This window comes from Macaca nemestrina, chromosome X (assembly GCF_043159975.1).
Source record: "Macaca nemestrina isolate mMacNem1 chromosome X, mMacNem.hap1, whole genome shotgun sequence".
In the NCBI taxonomy this organism is placed as follows: Eukaryota; Metazoa; Chordata; class Mammalia; order Primates; family Cercopithecidae; genus Macaca; species Macaca nemestrina.
The window spans coordinates 84,165,665-84,179,363 of record NC_092145.1 but is presented as its reverse complement, the minus strand read 5'-3'; the positions used below and the strand labels follow the sequence as shown (position 1 = coordinate 84,179,363).

At 36.7% G+C, this 13,699-nt stretch overlaps 1 protein-coding gene across 1 annotated transcript in view; it reads right to left on the bottom strand.

The window, feature by feature from the left end:
• The window catches only part of LOC105476659 (testis expressed 11), a 325,115-nt gene that overhangs the window by 22,929 nt on the left and 288,487 nt on the right, over positions 1–13,699 (bottom strand). The window contains exon 26 of the mRNA XM_011732780.2: positions 679–828. Coding sequence (XP_011731082.2) covers positions 679–828 — 150 coding nt within the window. The remainder of the gene's footprint in view (positions 1–678; positions 829–13,699) is intronic.

The window sequence follows — 13,699 nt, the reverse complement described above, 5'->3', positions numbered from 1 at the left end:
GGCTCTAGGAATTCTGTCTTGGCAAGACCAAGGAAAGGCAAATGTGACTCTTGTGCACTTGGAGCTACCTAATATTTTTATTAACCACACACATGCTCCTGAAGAGGGTGAGAGACAAAAAGGGAAGAAAATTAGGCTGTTTCCTGCAGTGTACTCCCAAAGAGGCTCTAAGCCCCCAAACCCACTTAAAGTTCAGCCCGAAATTTGAGAGTGGCAGTTGTGTTAAAAAATATTACCAGTATTTCTCTGTACATTTCAGCAAACTGCTAAGATTGCATCACTTTTGATTGTTGAAGCATTCAGTTATTTCTAGCTAGCCCAGAAAAACTTTCTAAAGTTTGAGCTCCCCCTATTGTGTAGTTACACAATTAAATTCCACACAGAAAAAATTTGAGCACCTATTAGGAGCAATGAACGTCGCTAGGGTTTGTAAGTACAAATTAAATAATTATTGTTTATGACCCTAAAGAGATTATAATCTCATAGAGTGAAGAAGATAAATGCACAAATGATCATAATACAAAATAGTCTAAGAATGGCGTTAGAGAAGGAGAAACAAAGTGCTATGAGGAAAAATTATTTCCTACCTGGAGGTAAGAAAGAGGAGTAAAGAGAAGAAAAAAAGTCATACGATAGAAATGGCCACCAGCCTTACAAAAGCATAAATATAGCTCTTACTTGCAATTGTTTCAAATGTTTTAGTTTCTAAATGAGGCAGCTCCCACACTGATTCCAGGAAGCTTTCCAGTAATGGATCATTCAATTTGGCTCTGACTTCAAACTCGTACAGCAGAAGCAATTTCTCACATGAATCATTTGAGAAGGTCCCTAAGAAAGAGGCAAAAATGCAACATTCTTCGTGATTATATTTTATTATTCTCTTTGGTTGTAATCTCACTAACTGGAGAGGTTTTCCTTCTAAGAAAAATTAATTTTACTTACAATTTGAAGGTCAACTTCACTGCTGTAGACAGATTCTAAATTTTATTTTTGGTTTTTTATTTGATTCTAACACATTTTAAATCTACAAGCTCAACACTACTTCCAACATTCTGTAGTGCATTCACTAGAACTACCTATATTTTCTCAAACAATTGCCACGATGCTTCTAATCAGCCTGAGAAAACCCGCAGATATTATTGATTCTAATTCAAATCCAATGTTTACTTGCTTCTTGTGAACTTTCAACTGGGCTGGTGCTCACCCTAATGGTTGAGTTAACCAGAAGATACAGTGCTGTATAAACTAACAGTGATTTTATTTTAAGCAGAATAGAGGAGAGTTTCCAAACTGTTTCATTAGTCGACAGAATTTCTTGGGCATCAGCATAGAAAGAATTTCATGTCAGGTGTCATACACCAAACTACGTGAGACAGTTTTCATTCATCCTTCTTGGTAGATTGAACATTGAAAAATGTTTTGAGGTATGACATATAGACAACAAACTGAAAGAAGTACTCTAACCTTAAACAGCTTGACGAGTTTTTACATGTGTTTAAACCCGTGTAATAACTACCTAGATTGTGATAACAAACACTTAAAACTATACAGAAGGTTCCTTTGTGCTCCTTTCCGGTCAATACCATCCAACCAAGGTAGCAACTATCTTTACTTTTCTGCATCTATGTTTTGCATCTATTTTCATGAGGAATCTTGGTCTGCAGTATCTTACATTGTCTTTGTCTACTACTGGTATCAGGATAATAGTCTTATAAGATGAACTGGGAATTGTGCCCTCCTTTCTGGATGAGTTTATATAGAGTTGGTATTACATCTTCTTTAAATGTTTGGTAGAATTCTTCAGTGCAGTTTTGTTTGTTGGAAGATTTTAAACTATGAATTTAATTAATAGGCATAGGAGTATATATTTCTTCTTGAGGGAGCTATGGTAGTTTGTGACTTTCAAGAAATTTGTACATTTCACCTAAAATTCTAAATTCATGGACATAAAAGTGTTCAAAATATTCTCTTACTACCTTTTAAAATGTCTGTAGGATCTCTAGTGAGGTCTCCACATCTATTCCTGATATTGTTAATTTGTGCTTGATTTGCCTGGCTAGAGGTTTATCAATTGTATTGTTTCAAAAGAAAAAAAACTTTTGGTTTCATTGACTTTATCTACTGTTTTCTGTTTTAAATTTTAATGATTTGTGCTCTTATTTTTATTACTTTTTGCTTGACTGGGTTTAATTTGCTCATTTTTTTCTAGTTTCTTAAGGTAGAGACTTAGATTATTTGAGACCTTTCTTTTTTCTTTTTCTAATAGGAGCATTTAATGCTATATACATTTGTCTAGATACTGCTTTAGTTGTATCCTAAACATTTTTATATGTTGTGTCTTCATCTTCATTCAATTAAAAAAAATTCCTAATTTCCCTTGTCGCTTCCTCTTTGGCCCATTGGATTATTTTAAAGTATGTTGTTTAATTTCCAAATATTGGAAGGTTCTACAGATAACTTTTTATTAGAGATGTATAATATAACTCTATTGTGGTCAGAGAAAATACTTGGATATTTCAATAATTTTATGATTTCAATACTTTTAAATTTTTTGAAGTTTGTTTCGTGGTTCAGAATATGGCTTACGATGATTAATGTTCCTTGTGAATCTGAAAAAACTGTATTCTGCTGTTGTTGGGTAGAGTGTTCTAAATGTCAATTAGGTCAAGTTGGCTGATAGTGTTGCTCACGTCTTCTATATCTTTATTGAGTATTTGTTGACCTATTCTATTGATTACTAAGAAAGGAATATTGAAGTTTCCAAGTAGTTATGGATTTGTCTATTGCTCATTTTAGTTCTAGCAGTTTTTGCTTTAAGTGTTTTGAAGCTCTGAAAACAATTCCATTTACAATAGCATCAAAAAGAATAAAAACATCAATCTTATTCACAAGATGACATAATCTTGTGAATAAAATTCCTAGTGAATCCAGTAAAATGCCATTATAACTAATCAGCAAGTTCATCAAGATCAATATACAAAAATCAATTATTTATTTATTTATTTATTAGAGACAAGGTCTCACTATGTTGCCCAGGCTGGTCTCAAACTCCTGAGCTCAAGTGATACTCTGGCCTTCGCCTCCCAAAGTGAGCCACCACGCCTGGCCAATTCTATATGGCAGCAATGAGTAAGCTGAAAATAAAATTGAAACAAGTCCCTTTATAACAGCATCAAAAAGAAGAAAACACTTGGAAATAAAGAACAAGGGCCAGGCACAGTGGCTCACAACTGTAATTCCAGCACTTTGAAAGACCAAGGCAGGTGGATCACTTGAGGCCAAGAGTTTGAGACCAGACTGGCCAACATGGCAGAATCCCATCTCTACAAAAAAAAAAAAAAAAAAAAAAAAAAAAAAATTAGCTGGGCGTGGTGGCACATGTGTGTAATTCCAGCTACTCAGGAGGCTGAGGCATGAGGATCACTTGAACCAGGAGGCAGAGGTTATAGTGAGCCGAGATTGCACCACTGCACTCCAGTCTGAGTAACAGAGTGAGACTCTGTCTCAAAAAACAAAACAAAACGAACAAAAAGGAAAGGAAAAGAATTAGTGTAAACATATAGTTTTTAGTGTAAACAGCTGGGATGCTGATAGGGATTGTGTTGAATCTATAGATAATTTTGGGGAGTGTTATCATCTTAACAATGATAAATCATCAAATCCATGAACATGGGATATGTTTCCATTTTGTTACATCTTGTTTATTTCAATGATGTTTTATAGTTTTTAGTGTGTAAGTTTACCATCCAATGGGGGAAAGGATAGTCTTTTAAACAAATAGTTCTGGGACAACTGTATACCCACATGATAAAGAATGAAGTTAGACCCTGACCTCATAGCATATACAAGAATTAACTTGAAATAGATCAAATATTTAAAGATAAGAGCTAAACTATAAAACTCACAGAAGAAAACAGAGGGGTAAACCTTCATAACTTCGGATTTGGCAATGGATTCTTAGATATGACAATGAAAGAAAAATAGATAAACTGGACCTCCTCAAAGTTAACAAATTTTGTATTTCAAAGGACATGATCAAGAAAGAGAAAAGACAATTGAAAGAGTGGGGCAAAATTAAGGCATATATCTGATCAAAGACATGTATCTAGAATACATAAATAACTCTTGCTACTCAATAATAAAAGGCAGCCTAATGAAAAATTGGGAAAGGGTGTGAGTAGATACTTCTCCAAAGAAGATATACAATGGCCAATAACCATCTGAAAAGATGCTCAACACCATTGGACATCAGGAAAATTAGTCATCAGGAAATCAAAACCATAATGAGATATCACTATACATTCACTAGGATGGCTAGAATAAAAAACGCAGGTAATACAAGTGTTGAGAAGGAGGTGGAGAAACTAGAAGTCTCATACATTGCTGGTGGAAATGTAAAATGATGCAGCTGCTTTGAAAAACACTCTGGCAGTTCCTCAAATGATTAAACACAGAGTTACCATATGACCTAGCAATTCCACTCCTAGGTATATACCAAAAAAAAAAAAAAAAAAAGTGAAAATAGGTCCACACAAAAACTTGTGCATAAGTGTTTAACAGCAGCATTATTCATAATAGCTAAAAGATGGAAACAATCCAAATGTCCATCAACTGATGAATGGATGAATAAAGCATGGTATGCCCAGGCAATGGAATATTATTTGACCATAAAAAGTAATGAAGTACTGACATATGCCACAACATGAATGAACTTTAAAAATACGCTAAGTGAAATAAGGTAGTCACAAAAGTCCGTGTATTATATAATTTTATTTAAATGAAGTGCTCAGAATATGCAAATCTATAGAAACAGAAAGTAGATTAGTGGTTGCTCAGGGCTTGTGGGAGAAATGCAAGGGTAACTAAAGGGTATATTTCTTTCTTTTTGAGGTAAGAAAATGTTCCAAAATTGATTGTCGATGGTGGTTGCACATATCTGTGAATATACTAAAGTGTATTGAATTGTACACTTTGATAGGTGAACTGCATGGCATGTGAGTCATATCTCAATAAAATTGTTTGAAAAATTGAATTTATATTGTGTATTCTTTTGGGACCAACTTCTTTTACTCATAATGTCTGTCATATTCATAAATATTTTTGTATGCTATCAGAAGCTCATTCCTTTTATTGCTTTGTAGTATTCCATTGTATGAACATACCACAATTTATTTAATCTATCATTCTGCTGATGAACAGTAATGTTGTTTCAAATTTTTAGTTCTTATGAATAGAGCTGTCTTGAACATTCCTGTACATACTTTGGTGAACAGATGCACTCATTTCACCTGAGTATATATATAAAAGGGAGATTTCACGGTCACTGCTGGGATAGAAACATGTTTGGTTTTAGCAGATACTGCCAAACAGTTTTCCAAAGTGGTTGTACCAATTACATTTCCACTCTGGAGTGCCAGAACTCCAGTTCCTTCCCATCCTCATTAACACTTGATTTTTTTTTAGTCATTTCAGTGAGGGTGCAGCGGCTTCTCAATGTGCATTTTCTTGATGAATAATGATGCTGAGCATCTTTTCCTTTGCTTATTGACCATTTATACATTTTTTTGGGTGACATTTCCATTCAATTCTTTTTTTTTTTTTTTTTGAGATGGATTTTCACTCTTGTTGCCCAGGCTGGAGTGCAATGGCATGATCTCAGCTGACCATGACAGAGACGGGGTTTCTCTGTGTTGGTCAGGCTGGTCTCGAACTCCCAACCTCAGGTGATCTGCTCGCCTCAGCCTCCCAAAGTGCTGGGATTACAGGCACGAGCCACTGCACCCGGCCATTCAGTTCTTTTGTCCATTTTTGTATTGGGTTATTTGTATTTTCTTGTTGAGTTGTAAGAATTCTTTATATATTCTGGAAGTTGTCAAGCTTATGTATTGTCGTATCTTCTTCCTATCTGTGGGTTGTCTTTTTCTTTTCTCAACAGTGTCTTTTTTTTTTTTTGAGAGGGAGTCTCACTCTGTCGCCCAGGCTGGAGTGCAGTGGCCGGATCTCAGCTTACTGCAAGCTCCGCCTCCCGGGTTTACGCCATTCTCCTGCCTCAGCCTCCCGAGTAGCTAGGACTACAGGCGCCCGCCACCTCGCCCGGCTAGATTTTTTTTTGTATTTTTTAGTAGAGATGGGGTTTCACCGTGTTAGCCAGGATGGTCTCGATCTCCTGACCTCGTGATCCGCCCGTCTCGGCCTCCCAAAGTGCTGGGATTACAGGCTTCAGCCACTGCGCCCGGCCAACAGTGTCTTTTGACAAACCAAAGTTCTCACTTGTAATGAAGTCCACTTTATCAATATTTTCTTTTATAGTTGGTAATATTTTGTCTCCACAAAGTCATGAAGATATTCTCCTAGGATTTTTTTATTTACTTTATTTCATTATCTTTGAAACAGGGTCTCACTTTGTCACCCAGGCTAAAGTGTAGTGGCGCAATCATAGCTCACTGTAACCTCAAATTCCTGGGCTCAAGTGATCTTCTTGCCTCAGCCTCCCAAGTAGCTGTGACCACAGGTGCATGCCACCACACTGGGCTTTTTTTTTTTTTTTTTTTTTTTTTGTAGAGATAGAGTCTCGCCATGTTGCCTAGGCAGTACTTGAACTCCTGGGCTCAACCAATCCTCCCACCTTGGCCCTTCAAAGTGCTAGGATTATAGTACTGTAAGCCACCACACACAGCCCCAGCTGGGATTTTGATTGGGATTGCTTTGAATCTATAGATCAATTTGGGAAAACTGATATATCTTAACAATACTGAGTTTTCTAATACATGAACATGGCATATATCTGCATTTATTTAGACCTTTAAAAATTTATTTCAGCCATGTTTCAAGGTTTTGTGGCTTTCAGTGCAGAAGTCTTACACATCTTTCATTATAGATTACTAGGCATTTGATGGATTTTGATGCTATCAAAAACTGTATTTTAAAGGTCATTTTCCAATAATTTCTTGCTAGTATACAGAAATACAATTATTTATATATAAACCTGTATCCAACAACCATACCAATTTCCTTTTTTTTTTTTTGACAGAGTCTCACTCTGTCGCCCAGGCTGGAGTGCAGTGGCGTGATATCAGCTCACTGCAACCTCCACCTCCTGGGTTCAAGCAATTCTTCTGCCTCAGCCTCCTGAGTAGCTGGGACTACAGGCATGCGCCACCATGCCCAGCTAATTTTTGTATTTTTAGTAGAGACGGGGTTTCACCATATTGGCCAGGCTGGTCTCGAACTCCTGACCTCGTGATCCACCCGCCTTGGCCTCCCAAAGTGCTGGGATTACAGGTGTGAGTCACAGTGCCCGGCCCAAATTTACTTATTTTTAAAACTTTATTCCAAATCACAGATAAAGAAAACCATATTATATGCATGTCTGTTTGCATATACATAATACATACATATATACACACACACATACATACAGTTCCGTTATAATGTTTGTTTTGAAAATGTGAATTTGTTCCGACATGATTGATATATTAGGTAACAATTAATGTAAATTATGTAAATTAAGTACTTGCTTATGTGCAATTTAGTCTGTGTGAAATAGTAAGTCAATGCAAAAAGCAGCATCTGGCTGAACCAAGCTGTATAGGAATATGAATAACACACACATGTGCACAACTCAAACTTCTATCCACTACCTCAGTTCACTGAATGTGTTATGGGCCACACTCATCCACATCTGTTGCTATAACTTTCCATCAGATTTCAGACAACCGCCTCCCACCACTTCACAGTATTTCACAAGCTGCAATCCTTCTGATATTCACTTCCATAAGCAAATGCCAGGTCTTTTTTAAGGTAAAAAGCCATATTTATTGTAGTATTCATATATTTTTAGTAATTTAACATATACAAAGCCATGCTGTCATTTTATTAGGTTCTTATGTTTTTTTAATATGTCACAGACCAAATATTTTTAGTGTTATACCCCAACCCCATTTTTTCCCATAAGCCCCGTGGTCTTTGTTACACAATTTTGGATACTGTAATAATTTTTAGGCACGCATATGCCATGTAACAGCAAAACTGACTAAACATGTAAAGTATTTTCATCATTGCTAACCCATAACCACATGAAAAAAGTTACCAACTAGAATGCGGTATTCTGCATAGTTCTTTTTGTCTTTAGCCTTGCATCTAATCAAAACAGAGTTTTTCAAAGTTACTTAAATCAGCTTCTTTCTTCCTCACCCCCTTCCATGTGGCCATGTAATTAATTCGTAATACGGTCAGATTCATTTGTCACAGTCTGAATTCCATCTGGGATTCCCTCCACATCCTGATTGATTTATTTTAAAATTGTATCCGGTAAAATCTACTCTTTGTGGCATATATTTCTATTGGTTGTGAAAAATGCATAGAATTTTGTGTCCACTATCACTGCTCCTTATAGAACAGTTCATTACCCTAAAGATTCTCTCATGTTACACCTTTATAGGGAACTCCTACTCCTCTGTCCAACCTCTCGCAACCACTGATGTATTTTCTGTTCCTATGGTTTTACCTTTTCCAGGATATCATATAAATGGAATCATAGCCTTTCGAGTCTGTCTTTTTTCACTTGGCAAATGCATTTAACATTCATTTACTTCTGAGTAGGATTCCATTATAGAGATGTACAGTTTGCTTATCTATTTCAGGTTACACTTGTTGGAATTATGTTGTCAGCTCCCGGAAATGGTAGATTGACTGGGTCTCTGCAGTGCTTTCAAAGTCATGGTTTAGAAATTGCTCCATTATTCTGAGTCCTTCGGATAGGCAAAATGCCCTTCTAATGCACACACAGGGCAGGGGTTATTAACCCCACTTTCCAGATGAGAAGATTATGGCTGAGAAACTAAATGCTGTTCCTACCCATAGAAACAGCAAATTAATGGAGAGCCAGGACTCTAATCCCACATGTTCTGATTCACAATCCACTACTGGAAAACATGTAGAGGAGAAGAATGGCTATGACTAGAAGGTTGGAAAATAGAACCTATTTCTGAAATAGCTGGTCTGAAGAAGACAGAGCTTAACAAATGCTTTGGAAACTGTCTTAAAGCATATAAAGGGTTTACAACTGAAGTTAAAAAAGAACAGATCATCTTTAAGAGGCAGCATGGAGAGAGTGATCAATTAGACCTAAGATGTGAAATGGGTTACTAGGAGGCCTGGAATTATTCCAGTATAATGTTGAATGGAAGTGGTGATAGTGTATATCCACGTTTCATTCCTTGACATCAGTGAGAAGGTGTTCATATTTTACCATTAAATACAAAATAAGGAGTAGTTTGTTTTCAAGTAATGTTTATCAGATTGAGGAAGTGACTTTCTATTCTTAGTTTGTTGAGTGTTCTCATCGTGAATGGGTGTGGAATTTTTTTCAAATGCTTTTTCTGCATCTATTGAGATTATTATATTTTCCTCTTTTATTTTGTTAATGTGCACTCATTTTTGAATGTTGAATTCCTGGGATAAACAATATTGGTCATGATGCAGTATCCTTTTTATATATTGCTGGATTCAATTTTCTAAAATGTGTTTAGGATCTTTGCATCTATCGTTTAAGATACTGGCCTGAGGCTGGGTGTGGTGGCTCACACCTGTAATCCCAGCACTTTGGGAGGTCGAGGTGAGTGGATTACCTGAGGTCAGGAGTTCAAGACCAGCCTTGCCAAGATGGTGAAACCCCATCTCTACTAAAAATACAAAAATTAGCCGGGAGTGATGGTGCACGCCTGTAGTCCCAGCTACTCGGGAGGCTGAGGCTGGAGAATCGCTGGAACCCGGGAGGCAAATGTTGCAGTGAGCTGAGATCGTGTCACTGCGCTCCAGTCTGGGCGACAGAGTGAGACTTCGTCTCAAAAAAAAACAAAAACAAAAACAAAAACAAACAAACAAAAAAGACACTGACACTGACTTGTATTTTTCTTTTTAGTTTTTGGAATCAGAGGCATGCTGGCCTCATACAATCAATGTATTACTTTTTTCTCTATTTTCCATAAGAGATATTTGTATAATATTGCTATTATTTCTTTCTTATATATTTGGAATAATGTACTGTTAAAGCCATTTCCTTTGTGAGAAGGTATTTAAGATTTCATTTCTTTAGTAGGTTTATGACTATTTAAAAGAGTGTAAATAGGACTACTCAGATTATTTTTGGGGGGTAATTTTGTACCTGATCTTAGCGAAAAGGCTGAGAAGTAATGGGGGGCGGGAAAGTAATTTTGGTAGCTGTACTTTTCAAAGAATTTGTCCATTTTGTCTAAACTGTCAAATTCATTGGCATCAAGTTGTTCACAATATCCTTTTTATTGTGATTTTAATGTCTGAAGGATTTGTAGTGATGCCCACTTTTGAATTACTGATATTGGTAATTTGTGTTCTTTCTTGATCCATCTTGCTAGACTTTTAGCAATTGTATTAAATCTTTCCAAAGAAGCAACCTATGGCTTTGTTGATTTTCTGTGTTGTTGCTGTTGTTGTTGTTGTTTTGAGACAGAGTCTTGCTCTGTCGCCCAGGCTGGAGTGTAGTGGCGTGATCTTGGCTCACTGCAACCTCCACCTCTCAAGCTCAAGTGATTCTCGTGCCTCAGCCTCCTCAGTGGCTGTGATTACAGGCATGTGCCACCATGCCTGGCTAATTTTTGTATTTTCAGTAGAGACAGGGCTTCACCACGTTGGCCAGCCTGGTCTCAAACTCTTGACCTCAGGTGATCTGCCCGCCTTGGCCTCCCAAAGTGCTGGGATTACAGGCATGAGCCACTGTGCCCAGCCTGATTTTCTGTGTTGCATGTTGTTTTTCATTTCTTTGTTTTCTGCTCTTATCTTTGTTACATTCTTCCTTCTACTCTCTTTAATTTGCTGTTCTTTCCCTAGACTCAAGTTGGAAGCTTAGATCATCAATTTTCAATCCTTAATCTTTTCTAATATATGCATTTAAAGCTATGTCTTTTCCTTTATTTTAGTTGTATCTAACAAGTTTTGATGTCACATTTCATTTTTGTTAAGTTCAATCTATTCCATCATTTTCATTTTGATTTTTTCTTTGACCGATGGGTTATTTAGAAATGTTTCTTTTAGATTTCCAACAGTGGGGGTTTCCTAATCATCCTTCTGTTGTTGCTTTCTCATTTGATTATACTTTGGATAACATACCTTGCATGATTTCAATCCTTTGAAACTTGTTGAGACTTGCTTTTTGGCCCAGCATATGCTCTATTTTGGTATGTGTTACAAGTGCACTTGAAAAGAATGTGTATTGTGATTGATATATATATATATACACACACACACATATATATATATATGTAAAATCAGTTAGGGGTGGACTGAAGTTTAAAGCTTGGGAAATCTTGTGAAAATAAGTAATGAATGTGTAGGTAAGGTATAGTACACAACTTATTCTGATCAGGAGACACTGTGCTAAGATAACTGTACAAGAAAATTTCCAGATTCACATTTGTCCTTCATAAAAACAAACCATAATAAGATATATGTTGGGAACGGGGAGATTGGACTGACATTCCTAATTAGGTCAGGCACTTGGGAGAAGGAATAGTATATATCACTGTAAGTATCTGGGAACCATAACAAACCTGTCTCCTCAACCTGGAACCCCTACTATATTTCTTCAGTGACTCTATAGCCCTGTATCAAAGTCTCTACTCACTGCCATTAAGGCTTTGGATTGCAACATTAGGGTAAGCTTATGCTGACTATGAGGCACGATTTAAATGGAATGCTGCCAAAAGTGAAGACTTTTAGGATCAATTTTTATCAGAGATGCTTGGGTATCTCCAGCTAATTGTTTAATTTTCTTCCAGGAAATAATCCTAAACTCAGGTTCTCCTATTTCTGTGGCCTAAGTTCTGGCTCAAAATGTACACTAGAAAATCTACTCAAGTTTTGCCATTCTGTTTAATGTGCCTGAGGATCAGCTCCAATTGCCTTTTCTCTTGGCTGATCTCAAAATTTTCATCACTGAAAATTTCTTACCACGAGAATTAATCTCTGAAACAAAAGTAATGCATGACTGATGGCTGTATTAAGCCAATGAAGGAACCAAGCAAAGACTGCCTGCAAAGGAATAAGCATTCAATCCTAGTTTTGGTGTGTACAATGGAAAAGACAAAAAATATTTCTATTTCTAGCATGCGCCTTGTTAAATGGCAACTTTTATCAACTGTATTTGGATAAATTAGAATGACCTTTCCAGTTATGGGTTGAGGAGACCCTAATATATAAATATGTAATACGTAATATATAAAAACGTAGATAATCCTCTGCCCTGCCAGCTGAACTGCATTTCTGCTGGCAGAGCATCCATGCTGGGCTTTGTTCTAAAGCTCTCAGGAGGTTTGCCTTGTTTGTCATAACTACTAATAATTTCGATGATGACACTTGATGAATACTTTATACCAAAGTAAAAATTATAGTACTGGAGATAAGTGAAATTCTTCCTTGCAATGACCTACAAAAACTAAAGCCTTTTCTCTATCTTCCTGTTTTTGTGATAAATGTTTAACTCATGTTATAAAATAAATAGTTTTAAGAAACCAAATCACCAAGATTACTTCTAGCCCTAACATTTGATGATTCGCTATATATAGAGACTCTGACTCCAAGGATGCTCTTAGCAACATCCAAAAATTATAATCTTCAATGGAGACCCAAAAGAGGAAATCTCTTTTCACAGCCAGAAAGAGAGATTCAGAAACTGTGAGCTTCTTCAAGTTAGAAAGGTTTGAGTATCTTCTCACTGTAAGCGAAGTCATCTTTGGTACAAACTCAACTTCCCCTTAAATTTCCTTTTCCCCCCCTGCAAACCTGCCCTTCTCTGCTCCAAATCCCAAGTTCAATCTCTATTAGGTAATTTTTCTAAATGTTCCTCTCCCAGAGTATACGCTGATAATGACTAAATTGTGAGCTCTCCCAAGGATCTTTGCATAGAGGGTTTTCTAAGATCAAAATGCTCTAAACTAAAATAAATGACTCTCTAATGATAGAATTTCTGGTGTTATAGCAGGATTTCATTTAATAAATATTTATTGAGTCCTATTATATGCCAGGCAAAAATTTAGGAGGTATGGATAAAGAATGAACAAGACAGACAACTTTTCTGCCTGCATGGAACTTAGATTCTATTTAGGGACACAAACAATAAACAACATAGAATATGTCAAGTAGTCAACACACAGGTTAAGGGGGTAAATAGTATTGAAAGTTGCTATTTTTGAAAGGGTGTGGTCTCTGAGGGGGTAAAACTTGAGCAAGTTGGGGAGCAAGGCATATGAATATCTAGGACAAGAGTGTTTGATGCAAAGGAAAGGGCAAATACAAAGGCCCAGAAGCAGGGAAGTACAAGGTGCTATCAGGACATAGTAGGGCTAGAGTACATTGAGCTCTGAGGCAGAGTGGCAGGAGAGGTAGCAAGGGCCGGATTATCTATGGCCTTGTAGATTATGGTAAGGACTTGGGATTTTATTTTAAACCCATTTAAATGGGAAGTGCAAGGAGACTGACATGAACTGACTTATGTTATAATACTCTGGCTGCTGTGTGGCTATTGAATTTATTAGGAGGGCAAGAGTTGCAGCAGAGAGGACGCTTGGGAAGCTATTGCAGTGTTCCAAGTGAGACATGAGATAGCTTGAAACTAGGTGATACTAGTGGCCTAATTTGTTATTGAGAATGGGCACATCACAAATCA